The sequence below is a fragment of the Oryzias latipes genome, chromosome 2 (genome assembly GCF_053564925.1).
Source record: "Oryzias latipes strain Hd-rR chromosome 2, Olatipes_Hd-rR_3.1".
NCBI classification, from domain to species: domain Eukaryota; kingdom Metazoa; phylum Chordata; class Actinopteri; order Beloniformes; family Adrianichthyidae; genus Oryzias; species Oryzias latipes.
The window spans coordinates 41,166,764-41,193,668 of record NC_136238.1 but is presented as its reverse complement, the minus strand read 5'-3'; the positions used below and the strand labels follow the sequence as shown (position 1 = coordinate 41,193,668).

The 26,905-nt window shown below is 42.7% G+C and overlaps 1 protein-coding gene across 1 annotated transcript in view; it reads right to left on the bottom strand.

The window, feature by feature from the left end:
- Positions 1-3,814: 3,814 nt before the first annotated feature.
- LOC101171307 (fibronectin type III domain-containing protein 4) overlaps positions 3,815-26,905 on the bottom strand; it is a 41,266-nt gene continuing 18,175 nt past the window's right edge. Inside the window, exons 2-7 of the mRNA XM_011481297.4 lie at positions 26,347-26,462; positions 18,020-18,121; positions 14,655-14,757; positions 7,024-7,113; positions 6,763-6,929; positions 3,815-6,517 (exon numbers count right to left, since the gene is read on the bottom strand). Of these exons, the coding sequence (XP_011479599.1) occupies positions 6,476-6,517; positions 6,763-6,929; positions 7,024-7,113; positions 14,655-14,757; positions 18,020-18,121; positions 26,347-26,462 (620 nt within the window). The 3' untranslated portion in view covers positions 3,815-6,475. The remainder of the gene's footprint in view (positions 6,518-6,762; positions 6,930-7,023; positions 7,114-14,654; positions 14,758-18,019; positions 18,122-26,346; positions 26,463-26,905) is intronic.

Genomic DNA, 26,905 nt, shown 5'->3' with positions numbered 1-26,905 from the left:
AAGTCAAAATAATGATGTTTTGATGAGTTTTAATTAGAGGTGTGAGTAAGAGCGCCGGGAGAGGCCGGCGCCAGCCCTCATTTCTTCAGCCGATAATTGCGGCACATAAAAATGGTAATGAACCGACTCCTCCAGACGCCAATCGCCTTCAGGAGCAGCGGAAGTTCAAATATTGATACGAGAACTTTTTAATATATCCGTGTTATTTTGCCTGTTCGACCGGTTCCATGTAGAATTCATTCTCTGAGCCTCTTAAAGCCTCCGCCTCATTGGGCGGGGGTGGGAGGGCGTAGCGGTTCAGGCCTCCAACAAAAAAAAACGTCCTACCAAGGTGCACTGACATTTACTTGGGTCTGCGGGCCGCCGGAAGCCCTTTCAGCCACGTTTGAATGGACACCTGCCAATCAGAGCACCGCATTCTTCCTCGGAGAAGAGCCACGCCGGAAAAAATGCCTCATGCGTCTCCGCGACGAGGCCTCTTTGTGTCAAAGTGGCGAAGAAGCAGAGCAGATGTTTTCGTCAGCGTTGGTGCCAGAGACGTCCGATGCCTCCTACGCTGGAGACGAAGGCGTCTAGAGAAGGGTCAACGACTCTTCCTCAGATTGTGGACACGCTGCCTGGCAACAAGGCTTCCTTTCATTCCGGAGTGTGAGCGGTGACTCATTCGGCTGCCGACCCAGACACCAGTGTTGGGGAAAAATGCCATAAGATCAGTTTTTCTTGTTGTTCTTCTAGAACCGCTCATTGTCCTAGGAAAGTCGGGACGAACCTGCTTGAAGGAAAGGAGGTTTGTGGAGTCACGGAGTTGCCCATCCCTGGTTTAGGGTCAGAATCTGTGCTGGGTTTAGTTTTGACAAAGTTTGAATTTACTTGAACGAGTACGATCGAGTTTTTTAAGGGGGTAGAAACCTTCAGACGAAGCTGTTCTACTCAATGACATCCAACGGTCATTCATTTCTCCTACTGGAAAAAGGATTTTTTTAAAAATCCTTTTTGGTGGTATAAATTAAGCAAATTTACACAAACCTTTAAATTCCGAGAAAATCAAAAGCGTAAAGATTGAAGCCTTTTAACACCTGAGACGTCACCGGTGACGCTGAGATGACACGCGCTCCTTGACGTACTGAAAACGTTTCCACCGATTACAGGATCAACACAAATAAGCTGATTCTAATGCGAGCAAAAGTTGTTTTTGGCCGATGCGCAACATACGCACTGATCCAGCAACATATTGCTAACGTAAACTGTTGCACAATGGCCCAAACGGGCTTTTCTCTGCGACTTCATTATTGTTCAGTGTTGTTTATCGGCGCAAAGCTGTGCCGATAAACAACACATAACACTTGTGCTATCCTAGGCACTTTACCATTGGGAGTTGGGTCATCTAGACCCACTAGACAGTGCTCTGAACCTTTTTTCTTCAATGATTTGTGATCTTCACTGGTGTCCATGGATTACATGAACTCTTTCCACCTTTATCCACCTTTGTCATGGTAGGAAGAACATGTGAATGCAAGGGTGGGGTCATCTAAGATAGCACAAGGGTTTTAAAAATCAGCTGGAAACATGCTAACTGCTTAAACAGTTGAAGAGTGAACGTCAAGACTTGCGCGAAAGCTCCAGTCATGGAGGGTTCAATAAAACTCAGACAAGAAATGAGAGAAAATCCAACCTTTGTGTCTGGAGTTGCTCAGGATAAAGGACGGCATTGAAACGTATAGAACCAAACATCTTCGGTGTCGAACACGCTGGGGGTTTAGGTCATCGGTGAACCCTTTAACACCAAAAGAAGGTAAGCCACATTGTTGACCAAATCTGTGAGACGCAAAGTAAACATTTTGGGGGGCGTATACCTTGTCCTTGCGGTACGCCGCTTCTTTCTTGGGAAAACTTGATCAGAGGTCAACTCTTAACCCTTGTGCTATTCTAGGCACTTTAACATTGGGAGTTGGGTCATCTAGACCCACTAGACTAACCTTTTTTCTTCAATGATTTGTGATCTTCACTGGTGTCCATGGATTACATGAAATCTTTCCACCTTTATCCACCTTTGTCATGGTAGGGAGAACACTTCAATGTAAGGGTGGGGTCATCTAAGATAGCACAAGGGTTTTAAAGGCTTCACCAAGGGTTGAAGGTCTACAGCGAACCCGGTTTGAGGAACATCTGTGACAGTCCTAGAACGCCGTACGATCAGAGACATATGATAATCCATGACAGCCGTAGGGAATCAGCTTTTAAAAAAAATCAAAATAAAGATTTTTTTTAACATTAGAAGAGCGGAAAACAAAACCCGTCCGCACATCAAGACCGAGCACCTTTGGGTCCATCATTTGATCGTTGCCAATCTACGGGATTAAAGGAGTATTATGTAAAGAACCATCAACCTGGAAAGAAGACCTTAATGACTTCTTTAAATGTCACTGAGGGGGGAGGGGCCGTCGCATAGGACAGAGTAAAATCTCATAACCAGCAGGTAACCGCCTCGAGAAGAGACGGATTCACGCTCCATCGATGATGAAGCCAAAAACCTCTTCATCGATTGTTGTTCTTCATCCCCCCCATGTGATTTGTCACAAACTGGTTTTAAAGATGGGGGTGGGGGGGTACGGCGGTGCCACGGGCAGGCTGTGGTATTTGTGTCTCTCGGGCGACCTGGCCTTTACCTCACACCTCACGGAGGATTTTCTCCATCTTTTGTTTGGGAGGACGGACGCCAGAAACAATGGTGGGGGTGGGGGGTAACGCAGTTCCTTCCTGTGTGGCCCCTCCAAGGTCGGCGGTGACATTTCCGGTGTTGGCGTATACGCTAAGTTTCTGTGGATTCATTGGGACAAAAAATTTTAAAAACAAGGAAGAAGCGAAGCACACCCACCTCCAAACCTCCAACTCTTTATAAGGATAAAGCCAAACATGCGAACCAGAAGACGCTTCTGTTTCCTAAATATTTGGCGCCATCTACTGTCCAAATCAAGAAGACCAGAGATTCAAACATGTTTTGGTCTTTTTTTTTTTCAAAGAAACTTTCAGATTTATATATTGAAACCCTTTCCGTTTCACACTTTTGAACTTTGGTTTAAGGTAAAAATTATTTGATTTCATCGCTGAAAGCCTGTCCAGGTCCTTTAATGAAAAAGTCGCACACTTTGATTTAAAACACTCGTTAATGTTAGCATTTAAAGCCAATTTCAAAATAAAAGTTGCACACTTTCATTCAAAAGAACTATTTTTTTATTCAACCCATCAAAAACTCCAACCCATTTTTATTCAAAATAAAGTTGTGTTTTACCACAAACCAAGTGGAGCACAGAATCCATTTCTGATATCTTTTTGTAACACTGATGTCACCATGGTTCCCTGAAGGCTTGTCTGAGTTAATTTCAAAATAAAAGTCACATACTTTGATTTAAAACCTACATTTTATTTTTTTCTGTGTAAGCAATTCAAAATAAGTTTCATACCGTAATTTAAAAAAATGTTATTTTTTTATTTAATTATTGAAGATTATTGGGGTCAATTCCAAAATAAAAGGGGTGAACTTTGATTTAAGCTGCAATTTGTTTTTAAATTTAATTATTGAAGGGATGTCTGTTTCAATTTCAAAATAAAAGTGGCCTGCTTTAGCCTGTCCAGATACCTTTCAAAATAAAAGTAGCTGGAATGTTTTGCTTCATCATACTGTCAATTCTAAAATATTTTTCCACCAAAAACTCTCTTAGTTCTATTTCTGTAGCACAAAGTTAGATCCAAAATAACATTTTGATCTTCAGATAGATTTTAATCTAAGTGCTAAAAAAAAAGTCCAGTGACATCATCACCTTAGTAATAAACTTTATTCACATTTTCATAGGTTCAAATTTCTGTACATTAATGCAAAAAGTTTGTAAACAGAGATCATGAGAATCACAATTGGTTATTGTTAACTGCGACAGCTCAGCGACGCGCTCTGACTGTCCAAAGCTTCACGTCAAATTCAAACGAACGTAAAAACGGCTTCCATCGAATTCGTTTTAACTTTTGCAGCAGCGTTGAGGCGATCGGTGGTCACGTTAGCTTCCTCCCCTTCAAAATGACTCTGGGATGCTGTTGCTATGACAACATGATGAGGAAGGTTGCTAACTGACCTTAGCAAAGGGCGCCATCTTGAGTTCTCGTACTGAGATCAGAGTTGTCCTTTGTTCATCTGCACCCGATAAGGAGAACCTTCTCGAAAATGAAACAGTGTTGCCATGGTAACCACACAGAAGACGGAGAATGGAGCTGAAGACATCCATCTGTCACTTCATGTTTGAAATTAACATATTAGTCATAAAACTTGGTTGCTAAGCAAAAAAATCTAGAAGGTCATTTGTAAACAAAAAATGGTTACAAATATTAAAAACCAGGTGAGTTAAAAAAAAAAAGTGTGATTGCAACAGATTTTGGCGCAAAGCTGCTTTTCTCTGCTTCAGAATCCGTGGGAATTACATCCACTGTGTTAACGTTTGACGAGTTCAAAGAACGCTACTCTACTCTGGAACTAACATTCCAGTATCCACAAGGGTTAACCCTTGTGCTATCTTAGATGACCCCACCCTTACATTGACGTGTTATTCCTACCGGAATACCTCTAGATTCACTTTTTAGATACTCATGCCTTAAGCTGAGTTTACATTCTGGTGGTATTTGCTGCAGCTAAAAAAAACACCATTCAATATCAACAGCTAATCTGTCTGCTGTTTCGTAGCACTCGCACTGAAGTAAACCACACAGTTTTATGTTAACGTCATAGCAACCATTCACTTTTTTTCTCACCTGGTGCTGAGAAAATGTGTGCGGCAAATTTCATGCTTCTATCTCGAAATATGTTTCCATAGCAACCATTGTTTTAAACACCACGGCCACATATTTAAGTTTTAAACTATGGAATTAATTATGATCTGTGTATGTGTTTAGGCTTTTAAAGCTACAATACTGCCATCTTTACAAGCTTAATACTGAAAAACAATATTTGGAAAGATTTTCTATTCCAAATTTGTCTAAATTAAGGAGAGCAAAAGCCAACTCTGTATTGAGGTCGTGTCACACAGCCGCTACGAACATTGTATCGGTCTTTCATGATACATGTGTTATCAATGTAATTCATAAGTGTTACGATATGTTCAAAATCTTTGGTCGGTTGTGAATTACGCAGTTTATTTGTATTTTACGTAGTTTATACACAATTATTACGTAAATCAAACATAATTGTGTGTGATTTTTGCAAGAAGCAAATTCAAATTTGTGTCTTTCCACGACTGTTTCACGCATGTACCACCAATGTATAACTTTTATATTGCGAATACGGTGCATATATCACATTCATATGACGAAATTGACAAACGAATTACTAATGAATTGCATATAAACAGCACAATAATCACTCAAAGTTCATGTTTTACGTTGATTTACGTGTTCTTTGCAAGGTTTATTTGTGATACATCTGTGAAAATTTCACGTAAGGACGTAGTGGCTTTTTTTTTTTTAAAAGCCTTAAAGGAGCTACTCAATGAAAATACTAAAAAACATGAAACTAAGCTAAACTATTGCAAATATTTGTTTTAACTTATAAATTCGGTATTGGTTTAGTTTATCGTAACATTATTTCAGTAAAAGTAAGTGACCAACAGATCATATCGAGCTGAACAAAGCTGCATGACATTTTCTATTATAAACATTAGAATAGAAACCGAAACGCTGGTTGCTAAGGAAAATGAAAAAATTATTTTTAGGTAGAAGCACAAAACTTTCTGTACTTATTTCTTAGCCTCAGACGTGCAAAAAACTCTAAGGTTGCTATGGACCTTAGGCCGTTTTGAATCCAAGAGTGACCACTTTTCTGACTAAAACAGACGCAAATGAATTTAAATAATTACAGCGCAAAATATACGTAGTGGCTGTGTGACACGGTCGTTAGGATGTGTGTCATGAAGTTCAAATGTTGTATTATGTGAAAATTAAAGTTCCAAGTGCCGCTGTACACACAGGTGTAATTTTATTTTTAGTATCCAGATATGAGGTAGTGAATTTTATTTTGAAAATCTTTAAAATGAACAGAGAAAAGTTTGCACAGTTTTGATGGTAATGTGATAAAATGTTTTTAAATTTGATGAGTTTTTTTTTTTGCAAAACATGTTTTATTAACTAAACGCTAAAAAAAAATCAACATAATTTTTACTATGTTACTGATTCCGTTCATTTCTAAATCAGAAATACTTTGACCTAATCCTCCAGTACGTCAGTAAAGGGAAAACACATGAAAGGAGACGAGAAGTCCAGAAGTGAAAATTTGAGGCTTACATGCTAAAAAAAAAAGATTCACAGCTGTTTGACATCAAAGCAGGTTTTCCCGCCTCTCTGCTTCCTTCAGGTGTGGCGGTTTCTGGCCACCGGGGGGCAGCAGCGTGCCTCTGATTGGATGATTTTCTCGGTGGGGTTGCAGCTCCTCCAGAGGGGCTCAGACTCTGATGATGCTGATGGAGGAAGAGGCTCTGTGCAGCTGCAAGAGAGGAAGAGGAAGCTGGCGTGAAGTCTCTAGAGACGCAAACGCTGTTCATGAACGCCACTTTTTGATTACGATGCTGACATTTAAAGGACGAAGTGAACTGGAGCTTTATTGAAACCGCAGACACGTGTTGCCTCACAGACCCGAACTCTTGTTTTATATTTAGCAGCTGCGGTTGCTAGGCAACCTCAGACTCAAAGGAAACAAAGGGTTCAACAACAGAAGGAGAGAGGAGTCACCCTGCCGCTGCGCACGCCGCCGTTGTGGTAGACAGGCGAGCTGCCGGCCGAGGCGTTGTAGTAGGAGGAGCTGGAGCGCACCAGCGGCCTCTTGGCCTTCTCCTTGGTGCTGTTGGAGTCGTTGTCTTTGATGATATCGTACTGTCGGCAGAAGAGGGCGATGACGGCTGGCGGGGAAGACGGCGGGCGGTTAAATAAAAAAAGAAAAAGGGCGGGAAACGCACACACTGATACGCGCGGGCGCACTTGAACCAGGCGTACCTGCCCACAGCAACAGCACAGTGGTGATGATGAGCAGCTCCCCGGTCTGCAGGTGCGGCGTCATGCCCAGACCCTCCATCGCCGGTTCATCTGCGGACAGCCACCGACATCCCATAGTGAGCAAGAACACTAGATCGGCTTTCCTTAGTGATGTACATAAAGAAAACGGATTATGACTTTGAATTATCAATTAACCACGCTCTTTGACCTTTTACGCAATACTTATTTTCCACCATAATTTACTAAGAAAGTCTTTAAAAAGGAGATAATCTGATTTTCTGGATTTCTTTTCTCATCTTATCTCTCATCATTGAGGTTTACCTTTGAGTAAAATTACAGGCCTCTCATCTTTTTAACCCTTGTGCTTTATTATAGGGTCTAGATGACCCCACCCTTACATTGATGTGTTCTCCCTACCATAACAAAGGTGGATAAAGGTGGAAAGATTTCATGTAATCCATGGACACCAGTGAAGATCACAAATCATTGAAGAAAAAAGGTTCAGAGCACTGTCTAGTGGGTCTAGATGACCCAACTCCCAATGCTAAAGTGCCTAGGATAGCACAAGGGTTACGGGGGAGAACTTGCACAATTGGTGGCTGACAGAATACTTTTTTGTCCCACTGTACATGAGTGATGAATCTGAAGTGTTCATCGTTTGTCAGTATGCAATGATGTCCGTCAAGGGTTTCGGACGACGACTCTACATGAATTCAGTTCTTAGATTTTCAAAATTTTTGGTTGGTTGATGTTTATGCAGTTTACGCGTATTTTAGGTTGCTTATACGAGGGATGGGCAATATATTGGTGGCAGTATATCGGTCGCTATTTGCATAATTCCCGTTTATCTATATCGGTCCGATGTAATAAATTCTACTGATATTGTTCTGACTGTTGTTGGTTAGATTTTATTTTTCTAATAGTCAATAAATGGTCTGACTGTCTTCACATCTATTATCAAAGTTTTAAAGTGATACTTGTTCCTATCAGATCGAGTACGATCAAAAGGTCACATCCGATGTGATTGAATAGCTAATAAGAAGTTGTACATTTCTAACAAAGTAAATTCAAACATAGTGTTAATCCAGACACTGAAACATCGGTATTGGCAAATATCGGTGTTGGCTACAGTAGGGGAAATATCGGTTATCAGTATCGGCCCATCTCTAGTTTAGACGCAATCTATTCATACACTAATTTGTGTCTATCCACGACCGTTCCACGTGTGGCTAACAGACTTTTCAAGCATGAACCACCAATATAGAACTTTTATATCACGTATAGTGCGCACATATTGCGTTATAATTACATAATTGACTCATGAATCAGTCATGAGTTGCATATAAAGATAGATAATCGCACACGGATCATGTTCTACGTTTACATGTTCTTTGTGTAGTTTATTCGTACTTCTTCCGTGGTTTTAAAGTAGTTCATTCATGATCGGTTCATTGGTGAAAATTTCTCGTAAATACCACAGCTTTTCTCACTTTTTCACGTATGATCAATTGGTGCATTATGCGCAAAACATACATAGTGGTTGTGTGACACGGCTGTAAGAGTTCAGCAGCTGCAGTGTTGTAGGGGTCAACGGGTTTATGTGACGTCAGATCAACCAAGCGTCTTAGTAAAGGTTGACAAAAATAAACGGTAGCGCGTCTGCTAAATTAGCGCTCCAAGATGGTGAAATTCTGTAACCCTTGTGCTATCCTGGGCACGTTAACATAGGGAGTTGGGTCATCTAAACCCACTAGACCAGGGGTGGGCAATTCCAGGCCTCGAGGGCCGGTGTGTCTGCATGATTTCCAGATAGTCTTGCCCTACTCATGGCTGATTACCTGGTTCAGGTGTGTCCAGCCAATCAGAACATGCCAGAGCAGGGTATGCTGGGAAACATGCAGGAATGCGGCCCTCAGTGCCCACCTCTGCACTAGACAGTACTCTGAACCTTTTTTCTTCAATGATTTGTGATCTTCACTGGTGTCCATGGATTACATGAAATCTTTCCACCTTTATCCAACTTAAATATTGGACCGTCAAGCAAAAATGAAAGGGTTTGCAACCGAAAACAAAGTTCCTGCTTTTTCTGTAGCACCCTAACCAAAGACTTTAAATCAACCAAAGTTGAATTAAAGAGAATACACAAATTGTCCGAAATAAAACAAAGTTTAAATTACTCTGAAATGTATTCCCAAAAATTGTATGGGTGGGTACCACCCCTCTTTACCAAGTTGGTATCTGTACCAACAAACCCATCCATGGTGACATTTGTGTAACAGAAAACTATCAGACATGTTCTGTGGTCCACTTGGTCTGCAAAATATCCCACATCATTTTATTTTTAACGAAAATTAGGTCCTGCTTTCTTATGGGTTAACAGTCCCGCGATTGTGGGCGGGGTTGTGTAAGAATAGATGAAGCAGTGAAAGTGGGCGGAGCTTCAGTCAAAATGACGAAGGCGAAAGCTTGTCTGAACTAAATATTCTAACAGATAAGATAGATAAGAGTGACGTGTACAACGTTCTAAAAAAGAAAAGAAGGTGTAGTCACTGTCACTGCTTCGTCACACAAAATTAGCATTTTTGAAGCACCAGTTAAGCAATAGTATCGCTTTGGCATTGGCACCAGATAAAAACCAAACTGTACACATCCCTATGCTTCAGAGGAGCGGAGGTGATTCTGGTAGTTTACTTGAGACTCTGTGAAAATGGAACGTACCATTATTGTACGTGTAGTAAGTGCATCGTTAAGTATTCGTAAGGCTAATGAAAGATACAAGTATGGGTTACGCTGTCGTACAGTGTCCCTACGCCGAACTCTAGTCGTTAGTAACTAGTAGTAACAACTGCTGCCAAGGTAGAGTTGGACAGATTTGGGGTGAAGAGGTGTGCCCTTATCATGTGAACAACACTTCTAGAAATTTCCCAGAAGTCTCTGCGAAAAACCAGTGTGCATCAACGCTCACTAAATTGTCGAATCTAGACCAAAATGCATTGCGTTTGAACAATTCTTGCGAAAAGAATGTATTTTGATTACATTTTTTATAAACCATCCACGTTTTTATCATCCGAACACCGTTGATTCACAAGTAGTTGTCATACAATATTCTAACAGGGCTCGACATAGCCATTTGTCCGCTGGCCCGGTCCTGTTTTTCGAGCAGTGCGGACCACAAGACTTTACTTTTCACTTGTCCGCTCGGGCCACTAAAATATCTAACGGTTTATATATTCTTCACCTTTTTCAATAAAGTAAATTTTGCGAAAACGTGTAAATTTACCTCGTCTTCATAATTTAGTTTTTCTGCTAGTCCTGTGTTCAGACTTCAAGGGTTTCTATGGGAAACCTTTGATCACTCTTCTCTCCCGCCTGCGCGCGCTCGGCTTTCACTGCAGAGTACCACGCGGCACGCGCTCACTACTTTTTTTTTTTCAAACTTTATTGAATGTAACAATTCAATACAAAACAATGTTAAACAGCAACAACGAAGGCACAAGCCAGTGTGTTATTATTACATTTGATTATAAATCCGACACCGTCACTGAAGAGAGACTGAAGCATGTCAGAGATGTGGAAGACGTGGCAGGAATAGATAGGAATATGTTGGATGGAGTAGTGGGTATAATTAGTAGTATGACAGCAAGATATTTAATGAATGCATTGAAGATGAAACTGTATCCACTAAGCTTTAAGCTGAATGTCAAAGAATCAAAGGCAACTCCAAATACCTGAATCTCAGACTCAAATGCAGTAGAATGTTAAACTACTTAATTTTGTTTTTCTTTACAACACTGTAAGCAGTAAGTATTTCTAGTTAGCTGAATGATCTCAGTTAGACCTGCACAATATGAGGAAAACTCGCGATATGCGATATCAGAGATTGAAATTGCGATAACGATATAATTTGCGGTATATAAACAAACAGCAAAATAACCAAATAACCATTCCCAGTTTAAAAATTATACTCCAAATGACCCACGTTGACATAGGTTACAAACATCTAACATAACAGGGCTCCATCTGATTGGTCAACAATGTGAAGGCGTCCATCTGATTGGTCAAATGCATTAAGGGATTTATTTGATTCGTTAAATGGTTCAAGCTGCCATTAGATTGTTTTAACACATTTAAGGTTTATGATTTATTGCGATATTTGCCGTTAAAAGCACCATGAAAACTTCTGAACTAGTGTTACCTACTACACTGCAGTGCTCTCTTCAAAACATCTGAAACAGACTAGAGCAGATTTAAGTTTGATATGGTCTATTTTCAGTCATTGAAAAGTGTAGAAATAAGTGATGTCACCAGAATGCACCAAATTGCACCATATTAAAAGTTTCCGGGGGGGCATGCCCCCGGACCCCCCTAAAGTTGCAAGCACCTGCGAAGCGGCGAGTCCCGCTATGCGCGGTGTCGGGCCAGTAACTTTCAGGCAGGGCCAGTAAGTTTCAAAAACTACTGGCCCTGTGGGCCAGTGCAAATTTCTGGGCTATGTCAACCCCTGATTCTAATCTATTGGGTTTTTACTCTGTCACATCGGTGACGTCACATTTGCCGTTTAAAAAAAAAAAGCTAAGCATGGTGTCCGCATTGCTTTTAAAATCCAGGGCGCTAGAGAGTCTCGCACATAGTTTTTTAATAGTTGGGGGGTAGGGAATGAATTCGGACACAGCAATGGACTTATTAGGTAGTCCGCAGGATTTGGGGTCCCAAAAAGATAAAAATTAGTACGAGACGCCGACATCCGAGTGTTCACTTTGACCTGACAGCACGTATTCACCTGTAAGGGTAGTTCGGGAACACTTCGCTTCAATTACGACTATCAAAGATTCTAATTTTAGTCTCGAATTCGCCAAACTGAGTCGCAAAAGTTGCAAAATTTTCTCTAATATTTGGCAACTTTCCTCACACTTGACCGCCATGCACAAATCCACCAAGTTTAAGATTCCAGCATAGAAAAAAAAACGAGTTTATGAATTTAAAACAGAAACTGAGACTAATTTGAGACGTTTTTTTTTTTTTTTTTTTTTTTTTTTTTTTTTTTAACTTGTCCTGTCCAACAGCTAGGCAGACAGATGAGAGCTGAGGGCCTCTTGGGTTGGACATATTTTACTTTAACAAGAGGGGTTATTAATCTTCAGACAAACCAAAGGTATGTCTGAATAAACCCCTTTTGTAATTGAGGCCAAACTTTATTAATTTCAAACATGTCTGAAAATCTTTGGTGTTGGACCGGACGGAAAAGGAAAGAGGGGAAGAAGAAAGAGGGACGTTAGAGAGAGGGGGGGTAGGGGGTGATAATAGGAGGGGAAGGGGGATAAGACCATGAAGCAGCATAAAGCAACAAGTTTACTGGTTGTTAATCATTATGGTAAGGTTCAAATGTAAAAAAAAAACAAAAAAAAAGGGCGGAGCCTGTCCACACACACACTCAAATGTTATAAACACACTTGTTAGTTGCAAAAATGTCCACCTGTCGACATGTACACAAAACAGATAGTGTTCACACGCATACTTATGCCTTAAAACCAACTAGTGTGAAATATTTCAGTCATTCAGTCTGTTGAGCTGACACCTGTGCTCAGGTGAGTGTTTATGTTCTTCTAAAATGGATGGTGGAACGTGAAAAGAAGGAGGGAGAGTGCCCAGCCATCCCCACCCCAAGACCCCCACTGCACCAGCAGCGGCAGCCGGACTCCCCCCAACACCACACGGGAACCGGCAGGGAACAACCGCCGCCCGGGCGACCAAGCCCGCCACCCAGGCCAGGGCCAGCAGGGCCGCCGCAAGGCCCCCAGAGCCAGAGAGCAGGGAGGCACGGAGGGAAAGAGGGCGCCGCCCCAGCCCAACCAGGAGAGCAGCCCCCCCGCCGCGCCGGGAGAACCCAACGCAGGGCCCCACCGGAGAAGGACGCCCACAGCCCCAGACGAGCACCCCACCACCACCCAGGAGTTCCGGGCATCCCCCCGCCCCAACCCCAGGTACGGGCCAGGACCCCCCAAGGGAGACCCACTCCGCACTCCAGGCAGCCATCCGCCCGGCCAACGGTTGGTCCAGGGAGGAGCGAGGCAGGGGCCCGCCGCCCCCGCCCAGGAGGGGGGAACCCCGGGGAAAAAAGAGGGCCCACAAGGGGTGTTGTAAATATGGCCCGACCAGGCTCGGCCACAGTTGGAAATTTGGCGGGGCCCAGCACTCAGGAGCAAGGACCAGAACCCACCCCCCAGGGACACGAACACCCCCGGCTCAGATGTAATGTGAACCCCCCCACCGCGCGGAGAGAGCACCGCCGGGCCCAGGAAGCCAGCACCCCGGGGACACAGCCGCCGTTGCAAAGGGGCCCGTACCCCCCACCAGGGAAGAGGCAGGGGACAGATGGTCCTAGGTCCCACCTTCCTTGCAAAATGTGTGTGCGTGTATGTGTGTTTGAGAGAGTGTGTGTGTGCATGTGTGTGTGTTTATGTTGGGATGTATATATTGAGGGGGGAGGGGTGTGTGTACTAAGGGGGGTGCGGTTAAAATTGGCGGGTAGGGCACTAAGGGGACGTCTCCTGATTACTCACAGTGACGTCCCCTCACCCTCCCCACCAAGGGGCCCTAAATGTCTAAGGTGCGGTTAAAATTGGCGGGTAGGGTGCTAGGAGGACATCCGCTGCTTGCTGGCAGTGATGTCCAAGCACCCCCCCTACCAAGGGCCCTACATGTCTAAGGTGCAAATAAAACCGAAAGAGGGGGGGCCCACTCCATACGGCAACCACAGGAGGGGGGTCACTGCCTAGTGAACCCCCCCCCCCCAAGGCTCATCGCAGGCTAAGCCCCCCACCCCCTCACCCTATTATGAGGTTATATGAGGAAGGGGGTAAGTTGGGGACAGATGATAGACTGTCCCCCGGTGGTCAAACAGCCGTCCCCCGCCCCCCCCCCCCAGCAAGGGGGCCAGGCCCACCCAGCCCCGGGGCCCCACCCCCGGAGGCGCAGACACCCCAGGCCCAGCACCACCACCCCCACACAGAGAGAGGGGAGCCAGAAAGCGCCGGCCCCCCCCGGAGCAAGCCCAGGCCCCCACCCCCAAACGCCGGCCCTAGAAGAGCTCTGGTCAGGCCTCGACGGGACCGAGGCAGCCAACCGGCCGGGGAAACCGCCGATGGCCTCAGCGGAGACCCCGACCCGTCAACCCCCCCTGCCCCGTACCAATAGGGCCCCCCCCCTCCCCCAGAATGCCCCCCCACAGGACAGGGCCGACAAGACCCCCACCCCACCCCACCCCCAGACCCCGCAGCCGAAGCGGATGACACCCAGAGCGACCGGGGGCCCCAAGAGGGTTGTCCCGTCCCGCCCCAGAGCCAGGGAAGGGCCGATCCCAGCCCCAGGTGTAGACGGGAAGCCCATCCAGCGCCGCTGGGCCCCCCCCAGAGACGTTTTTGAAACAGATTCGAAGCTAGTTTCCAGTTACAACCCAGTGGGAAAAAAACTTTCAAATTCTGGCAGAAAATAAGACAAAATTTACTCTAAAATAACAAACCAATAAAAACATGATTACATCTTGCTACGAGAACTTGAAAGCTTTTAGAATAAATGAACTGTTTGATAAGTTTCTTAATTCCCGTTTTGGTCCATAAAGTTTGTGTATTTACGGTGGTCAAGGACTCCGGCTGGATAATGGTCGGTTCTCTCCAGAGTCCTGAAGTGGATGGCTCGGCTTGGCTGGCTGTCGCCATGAAACCCGATGGACTGCACCTGACCCCCAAGCAAAGAGAAACAGAACATTTTAGAGGAAAATGGCTGTTTAATCCCAACAGAGACGTATTTACCAGCTGAATGGGTTTTCAAGTGGCTTTGAGGTTTTAGGCCAAAATTAAAGGATTTTCAGTGGGTATTTTTATCTACCTAATTGGACGAGATAAAAAAACAACCATCATGGTGCCTTATGGGAGATTGATTGTTTTTAACTTTTTTTGGGTGATTTTTAATTTAGAGACCAGTTTGCTAAAAAAAAAAAAAGAACACTGAGATCCAGAAGACATGCAATAAAACCAATGGATCCTCAGAGATGTTGTAGACCAAAACACAAGTCCTTAGATGGAACCAGGAGGCCTAAATCCAACTCATCCAGGACGATTACGTCAGGTCCCATTGGGAATTCATTTGTCATTCGTCCCCCTGTGTCGTATAACGCAGGTCAGAGTTCCTATTGATTCATTTTGCTCAATGGCAGAAAGTCACATTCAAGCTGCACTCCTGTGTCTAAAGGACAATCTGTGTCGCTCCACTGAGCTGCGATGGATTCTCAGGAGGTTAATGATCACCGAGTCCCATTAGACGCCGGCAGCGGAACCGCAGCTCCACTCAAACAGCCGTCTGTAAGAGCCGTCAGCGTGTCAAGTTCAGGGTAACTAGCGTTGTTGAAGGACTGTAAAAGGCACTTTAACGGCTAATGACGTTTGAGATGTTTTATCGTGTCCTTTTCAGGTTCTGATCCAGATTAATAAGATTAAGAAACCAGATTTATATTTGATCCATTTTAATTGGCCAATTATGTTCATTAACATCATAGCATACGCACCAACGTGGATTTTTTTTAAAATTACAGATACTCCACTACGATTTTAATTATTCAGCTATTTTAATTCGCAATTAATTAAATTCCAGTGAATTCTGACAGTAAAGTTTACAAAAGTGTCGGAGCAAAGCGTCTTTTCTCCACAGGTGAATCTGTTGGAATTGCGTTAACCCTTGTGCTATCTTAGATGACCCCACCCTCACATTGACGTGATATTCCTACCATGACAAAGGTGGATAAAGGTGGAAAGATTTCGTGTAATCCATGGACACCAGTGAAGATCACAAATCATTGAAGAAAAAAGGTTCAGAGCACTGTCTAGTGGGTCTAGATGACCCAACTCCCAATGTTAAAGTGCCTATGATAGCACAAGGGATAATTGCGTGAACTGTCGTAGAGTTACGGTAATTTATACAACATATGTTATTAAGGCGTCACCGGCGACATCTCAGGGTTAAACTACATTAGAAAAGCTTCAGGATCTAAAATTATCTTGTTATTCAAACTGAGTTTTGCAGTAAATTGAGGCCATTGCGAGTTATTTAAGGCCGTGTCACACGGTCACTACGTGCATTGTCATGGTCATGCGTGAATATACGTGGAAAAAGTAAGAAAAGTTGTGGTTCTTTACGCAAAATTTTTACAGATGACGCATTAAACAAGTTAAAACCAAACAAAGAACTCAATCAACGTAGAACACGAACCAAGCGTGATTATTGGGCTGTTTAAATGCAATTCATTGTTAATTTGTGCGTCAATTACGTAATTATAATGCGATATGCGCGCCGCATACACGGCATAAAAGTTCTACAGTCTGCACACAACTTTTTACAGGTTTTAAGTATATTCATATATTAATCTCACAGGGCACACCGACTGAAATTAATTTATGGACAAAGACAAGTACACACAAGATTTGCATTATCAATGTTTTTCAAGAAGGGTGTAAAAACATTACCCGTGTCCATATTTGTCCATTACAGGTCGATTACATTCTTTACATTGAAGTCCAAGTCTCAAAACTTAAAGTTGAAATTATTATTTTTTTTTAATCATTTGTTTGCCACAAATTGTGGTTGAAGTACCTTGAAACAACCTCTAGGGACACTAAGAGAGTCAGTGCATGTTTTTGTAGTTCTAATGCAGATACAAGTCCTACACCTCAAGTCTCAAGTCCTTAGGATTGAGTCACACAGTCCCTGAATGTGAGATTACAGTCCAAATTAAAGTCTCAAATCCTTAAGTTCAACTCTCAAGTCAGTGTGGCATTAAGTACGACTAGAATTCAAATTTTAGTCCTTAAGGAGAAATCTCGAGTCATGTCTCATGTCCCTTCGTGTGAGATTTTGGGAAAACGTAATTCCAAGTCTCAAGCCCTTAAGGTCGAGTCTGAAGTCAAGTGTCGATTCAGTGCATGTGAGATTTAAGCACAACTCAAGTCCAGGTTTTCAAGTGGTTGATGTCGAGTCTCAAGTCTTCAAATATGAGATTCAAGTTAAGTCCCAAATAACTGCGTGTGAGATTTTGCGGGAACTCGATCCCAAGTCTTAAGCCCTTACGGCAGAGTCTCAAGAAAAGTTTCAAGTCCTGCATGTGAGATTTTGGTACAACTCATGTCCAAGTTTTGATTCCTTAAAGTTGATTCCCAAGTCAAGTTTCAAGTCACCCCATGTGCGATTTCTTGTACATCAAGTTTCAAGTTTTCAAGGTTAAGTTTCAAGTCAAGTCCTGGGTTATGTCATGTGAGATTTTTGTACAACTTTATTACAAGTCTCAAGTCACAAACTCTAAGATTTAGGCACAACTCAAGTCCAAGTTTCAAGTTCTTAAAGACTTGAGAGGAACGCCACCACCACCGCCATGTCCATTCCATCTGCTTATTTCCAACTGCTTGTCTGTCTGGAAAATTCCATTTTGGGGAGCTGGAGCCGTGAGTCCACACCCAGACCTTTCTCTGTTCTCATTTCAAAACTAATCCATGATGGACTTAAGCCAGAATTCCAGGAGGACTGAGAGGGTTTGACTTGTGTTGATCTCAATTTGTGCAAAGTTGTCAACACTAAAGCTAAAGCTCAGTGTTGAAGGGTTGAACTAAATCCAAACTTTGCTCTTGTAAAAATGTTACCAGCTGTCTTTGCGGCAGATCTCCTAGTAGCTAACTGTTGAACTAATCTGACTCCCCCTATTTATTTCTTAAGCAAGCTTCAATCTGGAAGTTAAAAATGTCCAGCTATCAAAATAAAAGCTGATTTGAGACGATGCAAACCAAAAATTTAAATTCATTCGAATTCGTCGTCAAAAAAGACAAATATTTATTTGCTGATGATGTTAGTTCTCAGTTTTCAAAAGGTTCAATGTCTTACAGACGTTTTCAGCAACGGAATTTAAGAAACCCCACAATCACAAATAACAAAAGTACAGTCGGGGAAAACATGTCACCTGGACGCTGTAGTGCGTGTCCTCGTCCAGGTCCCACAGCACGCACCAGTGGCTGGACGTGTTCACCTCCCGGATGGAGCGCTGCATCAGGCCGTCCTGCCTCTGCACACAGACAGAGGAGACGTGAAAGGAAACAAACAAACAAACAAACAAGGTACCGCCGCCTCCCCCAGCAGCAGCAGCTGCAGGATCCCAGGGTTCATCCTCAGATCCCGCTGCACCTTTGAGCTTGGAGCTCTAATGAGCAGCTTCACCTCGTAGGAATTCAACTCCGAGTTTCTCTGTTCCGCCGGGAAATCAGGGCTGCAGGCGGAGCTACAGCCGTCAGCCACAGAGAACCGAAAAAAGAAGTCTTCAGAGAACAGAGCAGAACATATGTTAACCTCGGAGTCGGAACGGCGACGCCGCACGCTCATGATGGCAGATCTGCCTCTGACCCCAAAAGACATTTCCCATCTTTCCGCTCCACTTTTGGCTCCAGCGGATTGATGAATTCTTCATCAGTAGTTGACAACTTCTTCTCAGTAAAGAACGACCCTTCCTCTGCCGGCTCCACCGTGCTTTTTTCTTTGTTTTTTGCTGCCTTTAACAGGAGTTAAAGATCCTTAACGGATCAAAGACGGGCGATGTTTTCCTCAGAAAAACATCAGCAGATGCAGGAAAGAGGAGAGCGCCACCGTCGACTCCAGTGTTGCTGCTCTTTAAATAACTGTTTACAACGTAACGCAATACTGACCGATTCGAAAGCAGAGGAAGGCAGCTCTGCGCCAAAATGCGATATTTTACAGTAGTTGAGTGTTTACGCAATTAATCAGCTGATTTTATAACAAAAAAATGAAGCACTACGTTAAAGTGTATGTTCGTGAGAAGCCCATGCAAATCTTCTGTCCTCCACATCCAATGAAATGGCGTTGATAGCGTTAACATTCAAAGAGTTACGATAATTCAAAAACCGTGTGTTGGTGTTAAAGGGTCACACACCTGAACTTTGACCCCAATGTTGACTTATCGTAACTCTTCAACTGTTTACGCAATAACGTAATACCAGCGTACTCCTGTAAACTCTTGAACCGTTTTTACAATCGACTTAAATACGACGGACTCTGAAACGGACAAAATCAACCGTATGCTGATATTTAACAGTGTTGCCGATTAAAAAAAAAAAAAAAAACGTTCATGGAAAGAGTTGCATAGTTGCTTTCTTCTGCTTTAGAATGCAATGTAATTACGTTGATCGCAAAAACTATTAAGAGCTTACTGAAGGTCAAAGAGTGCGTGTTTTTCAGGTGTCACCGGTGACATCCTAGGTGTTAAAGGGCTACGGCTCCAGTGTTGGCGTTCTTTGCATTATCATAACTTGTCAACCGTTTCCGCAATAAACTTTACTCAGACGGATTCTGAAACGGAGATGTGTAACACCGTACGGTAGTCCATTGTTTACGCAATCAGCGTAAAGGAAAGCATAGCACAAAGTGTTTACTACTGCTTTCTTTTACGCTACGATTCGTTGAAATTACATTAATTAAACGGTCGTCTAAAGATTGTGTGTTATTTAGGTGTTGCCAATGAGATTTCCAAACAGATTTATGTCATCTTATTGAAATCATGTCGGAAGATTGAAATTAGCTTGATAGCTGCGGCTCTTGCCATGTAACTCGTACGGTGGGGGGAAAAAAGACTTTTCAAGAATTGTGGGTAAATCAAAACCTGAGCAGCCTTCAGTGATTCAAGAGTTTTGACCTTTACAGATCATCAAAAGTGAGCCAAAAGCAGTCGGTAAAGGAGGAGCTCCAGGCTCTCCAGATGTCTGAGTGGCGTCCTCGGGCAGCGCTGCAGGCATCCCTGTGTCACGGTGCCGACACAGCCCCACGGTTCCACACCTCCAGAAGAGCTGGTACTCACTGCCAGTAACTCAGCAGAAATGGACCAAAAGAAAAAAACCTGCAAACGCTCAGGATTTTGAAAGGAGTTGCTGAGTCGGCTGACGGTTCATCAAAAGTAATAAGCTTGTAGTCCTGAGCAGCGACTTCTCTGTGATTAAATCTTTCATCTTTTAAAGCGATGGTTAGAAAAGAACAAGATAAGCAAATGTAGAGTGGAGGTCAAAGTGATTGACCCCGAGTGTTTCCTTTAATTCCAGTGCTGATCAATGAACTTCCTTTAAAAGCTCACACTTGAGCCTGGATGAGGAACAATATCGGCCAGACACTAAAGACCAGGACTTCCTAACGACCAAAAACAAAAATAAACGTATTAGAACTCAGTTAAATCAGGTCAAAATTTAAGGTGTGCAACCTTTTTGGGCTATTTTAAGACATTCTGCTCTTTGATCTTCTTTAAACTTCAGCACCTTCTAATTTTCTGCTCAAACTCAATTCAGGAGGATTTGTGACCAACTAGTGCAGGAAAACGGATCGGAGATTATCCAAACTCCAAAAGTATTATTAAAGTATTTAAAAAATTCCGTATGAGTCATTTTAGTTGCTAAAAAAGTTCAGCTTGTTAAAGGGTTAACACCAGCATTGACGTTCTTTGACTTAACGTAACTCATTAACAGTCGACGCAGTTTAGCAAATTCTGAAGCGGAAAAACATTAAAGCAGTGACGCGTTTAAGCCTTTTCTGACGCAGACCAAAGCGGATTTGACATTAATCGAGTGTCATCAACATAAAGTGTTACCTATAGAAAGTTTTAGTATTATTAACATTAAATGTTACTAATGTGAAATGTTTATGCAACCAAGGTAAGTACGGTAAGCTGATATTGACGTGTCGGAATCTGGGGATTTATGTTGAATTCGTAAATGGTTAAAAAATTGCGATCCTTCGAAGAGTGTACATTTTTTAGATATCGCCGGGTTAAATATCTTATTGCTAAGTCAAAAACTGTCCTGGTCCACCATGTGAAATTAATCAGCGTTTAATCAGTGCTACGTACAATTTGCGCATTTTCCACTAGGGTTGTGCCGATGGACGATATCATCGTCCATCGTGATGGGTGACTGACATCCCGATGGAGAGACCACCATCGTGATGCCACGCCCCCGCCACGTTGACACCATAAGCCGCGGTTACATGTACAAAATATCTTGATGGGATCAATGGTCGGATTAGAATCCAACCGTGTACATGGAACCAGAAAAATGTTTTCAGAATATAAAAACGTTCACTAAGGTCACACTTTCCGTCGGAATAAATCATTCGCACATGCGCAGTAGGGTTTGAAAACGGAAGGATATAAACTCCGCCAAGCGGCATTTTTTTTCAAACTTTATTGAATGTAACAATTCAATACAAAACAATGTTAAACAGCGCCGAGCGGCTAAATACATTGACATGTCAGCTCGGTAAAATACGAGATGATCTTTTAAACGTGCTTTTAATAATGTTACGGTTATTATGAAACACCTGTTCGCTCATTATTTGAATTTTAATCTGTGTGGTCAGTGCTTTTTCTGAACGAAGCCAGGATTAGCAGTATGCTAACACGGGCTAACAACATTAGCTTTGGGTGGTGCTGCTTGCTGGCTGCACGTAAACATGTAAGAATAACATCAGCCTTTATTTTGTCGGGACACGACTGGAAACACAAATCCGCGTGATTGTTTGAATGTTTTCTAAGGACTGAGCGACATTTCTTTGTTGAAGCTCAAACAGCTGTGTGTTGACGATCCGAGTTGTGCTCAGACACACACTTTTAGACCCAGTTCTGAGTTCGGTTGCTTGTACCCCTAGAGCTGCGGGACGGATCGCAGTATTAAATCTCCCACACATAGCGCTCATGTAACAAAGCACACACATCCCCCCCTTCCCCTCAAACACAAAGCTGTAAGTCCGCGCTCCGCCGGTCCACTTCAGTAGTGAAGTGCGGGAGCGGACTACTTCTTTTCTATTTTGTTTGTTACTTTTTTTGTTAAAGTCACTTCCCTTAGTTTATACTGGATCATCGCGGATTAGTCATTAGTTGGGAAATAAAATGAAAAAAGCAAAAAAACGAATAGCAGTTATATAAGAACGAAAAATGTAAAAATACCCCCCCCCCCCCCCCCCCCGACGATGTCATCGTCCATCCCGATGGTTGACAGCAAACATCGTCAACGGCCAATTTAAGGGACATCGCCCAACCCTATTTTCCACGTATGAAATTTCGGTCTTTCGTGATACATGCGTGATAATTCTGACGTCTTTTTTGTCGATGTGCGCAGATGTAAGTTGAGCGTTTTGGCCGACAGGTCTTTACGTGAAATTAGTTTTGAACAGTTCAAAATTTCTGGTCGGTTTAGGATTACGCAGGTTTACATGTTTTTGACGTAGTTTATACACAATTATTACTTAAATCCTATGCAATTACTATGATTTTTGTGAGATGCTTACAAGAATTTTTGTCTTTCCACGACCGTTCCACGTGTATCCAACGGGCTTTTCATGCATGAACCACCAATGTGTAACTTTTATATCTCGTGTACGGCGCACATATCACATTTAAATTATATAATTGAATCAGTGATGAATTGCATATAAACAGTCCAATAAACAGTTCATGTTCTACGTTGATTGACGTGTTCTTTGCGTGTTTTATTCGTACTTTTTTCGTGGTTTTAGACTGGTTTATTTGTGAAACATTTGTGAAAGTTTCACAAATGACCACAAATTTTCTCACTTTTTCCATGTAGATTCACATCTGACCAATTTTCATCCGTGCAATTTGTACAAAACGTACATAGTGGCTGTGGGACACGGCCTTTATGTATTTCCATCATTTGCTTGACTAACTATGTGAAAAGATACGATAAAAGTGTAAATTCAATTTTAGAAAACTTTGTTGAGTCTATAAACGTCGCTCCATTTATGTACCAGACTCCTAATGGAGGTGCTGTGCTGTCCAGTTCTAGTCTAAATCGCTATATTTAGTTGGTCTCCCAATTTCAGGCAAACGCTGACCTGGAAATCCCTTTTTGAGTGCAAAGCTTAGTTCCTCAAACAGTTTTAAGAGGAACAGCAGGACAAAAACAAAGGTCTCATCTAAGTTTCATCAAACGTTTGACAACTTTTCTGTCTGAAAATCCCTCCCAACAAACCTCCAGAATTACCTTTGACAAACCTCCTCTCAGCTTCTGAAACCATTCTGATGAGAAACTCCAAAAACTGCGGCTGTCTCTAAGTGGGTTACTTCCTGTTTGTGTGAATCTCAGCTGGGATTTGGAGAAACTTCAGAAAGCGAAGCGTTAGTCGGCGAGCGTTCGGTTGTCCCCCTTTTTCTTCTCGACAAACACAGTGCCTGTTAGCCAGAGATGAAGCAATCCTCCACAAAGCGGCTGGTCCACCGGTCCTAAAGAAAGCGAGCGCCGACGCGTTTAAAAGCACAATTGGCCTCCGAGACAATAAACAAGACGTTTGATTGACAGAGCAGCTGCTTATGTAACGTCTGCTTTGCCCTCCACATCCGGAGGATGACTAACAGCTCAACCAAAGCGAGCTTAGCGGATAAAACCGGCATCTACCTGCTCCCATCACCCCCTCCATTATTATTTGAGGGCAGATTTTACATAAGCGCTTTTTCAGGTTATGGCAGGAGATGTTCTACATCACATTCCAGTGTTTGTTTTTACATGCTGATGGAGGTGGAAGTTAGGAGTCTTAAATAAAATAACAATAAAAAGTGAGACGTCTCTGGCTTTGCTGCTGCTGTGGACTGTTGGCCCAAAGAGGCAAATGTCGGCCAAATCGTTTCTGCTAATGGAGACAACTCCCACTTGGAGCGCGGCTACTTCTGGGTTTCTCTTTGCCAAGGCGGCGGTAAAAAAAATGATGAGAATGAGGCGAGCTGACTGAGCCATCTGGATTTCAAGAGATGCAAATCCGAAATCATTTCGGAGTATATAACATGATTCATGTGGAAGGTGGTAGTTACTGAAGTTATAGCTAGCATAAAGAACTATTCGATTTGCCCTTTGACACTGGAAATGTCACCGTGGCGTGTAAATAAGAGGCAGTCTTTGACCTACTGCAACTTGACTGTTATGCAATCAGTGCATATTCGTTGATTCTAAGCGTCTAGTTGGACGGACCAATTCAACGAATTGATTTTCTACTTCAGAATCGGTTGAAATTTTTTTTAACTATGTAAACGATTGAAGAGTTATGGTAGATCGAAGAACGTCAACACTGGAGCAAGAGCTTTGGTGTGCTTTTTTTTTACCATGTACCTAAACTCAAGCTAGCAGAAGACGGCTAAATCAAGCTAAGAGAGTTAGCTGTCTCGATTTTAAGAGAAGCTAAACTGAGATGATTTCCGAGTATATAACTTAATTCGTGTGGAAGCTTTACTGCTCAAGGTGGTAGGTCTGGAAGTCATAGCTAACATCAAGAATTGTTCAGTTAACCCTTTAACACTGGAGATGTCACCGGCGATGTGTAAATGATACGCACTCTTTGACCTACCGCAATTCTTTGACTTTTTTAACAATTAACGTAAATCAGTTGAATCTGTCAAGTAGAGAAGTGGCTAGCTAGCCAAATTTAGCAGATTAACACGTATTAATCTGCTAAAAAATGTTGCATTTCAGCGCAAAGCTGCTTTTTTTCTGCTTCGGAATCTATTGAAATTTAATTAGTTGCACGAACGATTGAAGAGTTACTGTAAAGGGTAAAACAAGCGTATACTTGATCTCAAGCTAGCAGGAGACGGCTAACGCCAGTGAGTTAGGATTTCTCGTCCCATTTTAGGATTTCAAGAAAAATACAAAACCGGGATAATTTCTGAATATGTAGCAACATGTTCCATATGTGAGCTCTTGTGCTCCCATTGGTAGATTTAGATGTCACAGAATTGTTAAGTTAACCATTTAAAGCTAGGTACACATCAGACATTTGACGTATGTTCAAGAATGCGCTATATTCAATTTCATGAAGCTACACACTACAGGCACACTACACACTATGACACTACAGGCTCCTCATACTGATTGTTTTTTCCAAGCCCCGACATTTTGTGAATCAGACACAAACAGGAAAGTTCTTAAGATTGCAGTTCCTCCACAAACCACTAGGTGCTGGTTCCATTTAATCAAAGTTAAAAAGTGACATTTTACACCAAAATGGATATGTGTGTAGTGTAGTTTATTTGCAACAACAGTTTAAATTTTTCCCCTTTAGAGCTGCATTTTTTTTATATTGTCAGGGACGTCAATTTGTTTTAGGTGGAGCCATGGGCGGGGCTCAGCTCCAACCAATGTGCCCATCCCACTTAGCACTTCATATAGAGTTGGTATGTTTTAAGTTCATCAAATCAAACTTTATTTATAAAAAAGAACTTCTTATAAATTGCCCAACTTGAAGCGCTTTAACATTTAGAACAATAAACACACAATATTACGATAAAAACCCAACCCACCCTTCACCCTCCCCCCGTTAAAACATACGACCCACGACCCCACACACAATACATTCTGATAAAAGTTACTACTAAAAATTTAAAAATCCGTGTTGAAAAAGTTGGATGTCTTTCGGTTGGACTGAACGGTCACTGTGCTGCTTATTCAACGAGCCACCTAGTGGTAACCTGGTGAACTGATCTGGCTCCAATAACTTTAAAACCAGCCTGAAGGAGGAAGTTCAAGTATCTCCGCTAGGTTAATAAAACATGTTTAAAGAAATCGGCATCTTTAGTTACTGTCCAACGACAGTAACTAACAATGTACTACAACAAACAAAACCCCTTTTGTGAACACGTGGTCACTAAGGTGAACAAAGGTAAGTGTTTAGATGAGAGTTTGAAGTCGGTGTGAGCCCATCATCTCTATTAGAGCTGCTATTTTGAATCGCTTTTCATGCTTGCCCCCCATGTGGGCCGCTGAAGGGACGGCAGGGGATGTCATTTGGTGCAGATGCTGCCTCCAGCTTTAATTACATTTGTCTTTTCCTATTATTTCCATTAGACGGCAACGTTGACATCAACAAGCCTTTAAACCGTTTAAATGTTTATGAGAAAACTCCCCTGGGTCTTTTAGACCCCTAAAGGCTTCCGAGCGGCGTTCTGGCTGCCTCGTCTCCATTGAGAGTGACGCGGGGATTTAAAAAGCCCTGCAGACAGCAACAGCAGGATGACACTAAGACTAATCCACTCCTCAACAGACAGAGGCAAACTAAGAGATCTATCATTCATTTTTGTAGCCCCGAGCAAGGCGGAGCTCCGAGTTTGAAAGCGTACAAGTCGAAGTTTAGGTTCCTGAGGAAAAGGACTCAGCCTTCAGAAAAGTGCACGGGGCTGCGGTTGGACCGGGACGCGCAGACCTTGATGTGATCCAGCCTGGTGATGAAGAGCTGTACCTGCTGCGAGATTGCGTAACCGATGACGGCGTCGCCCTGAGGGACGTTCCAGGTCACCATGGCCGAGTGCGCCCTCAGCTGGGTCACCGACACGTTGACGGGGGCGGCTGGCACAGCTGGTGAAACACACAAAAGTGACAGACATTTAGTGCGAGCCGCGGTCGGTGACAGTAAAATAAAAAAAATAAATAAAAAAGAAAAAGCCGAGCCAACTTTCCTTTTGATGGATGAACTGCTTCTCTGAGAAATCAAAACAACTCCAGAGAAATTTGTGGAACCGCATTGGAAACATTTGACTTTTTACTTCAGAAGGGCATGAGGTACAGTCAAGTCATCGTAGCCCTTTTTTTGGCAGTTTTCCAAGTCTCTTTCACACCCTAAAGAACATAATTGTAGGATTACAAAGATATATTTTGTCTGGATTAGCCATGTTGTACTCCAAAATTTATGTCCCTAATATGTTGACAAAGATCCATGAAAAGTATCTGGCTTTAAAGGGCAAACTAACAAAATTAGATGAGGCAAGAAGATGTAACATGAAATGAGATGCAATTAGATA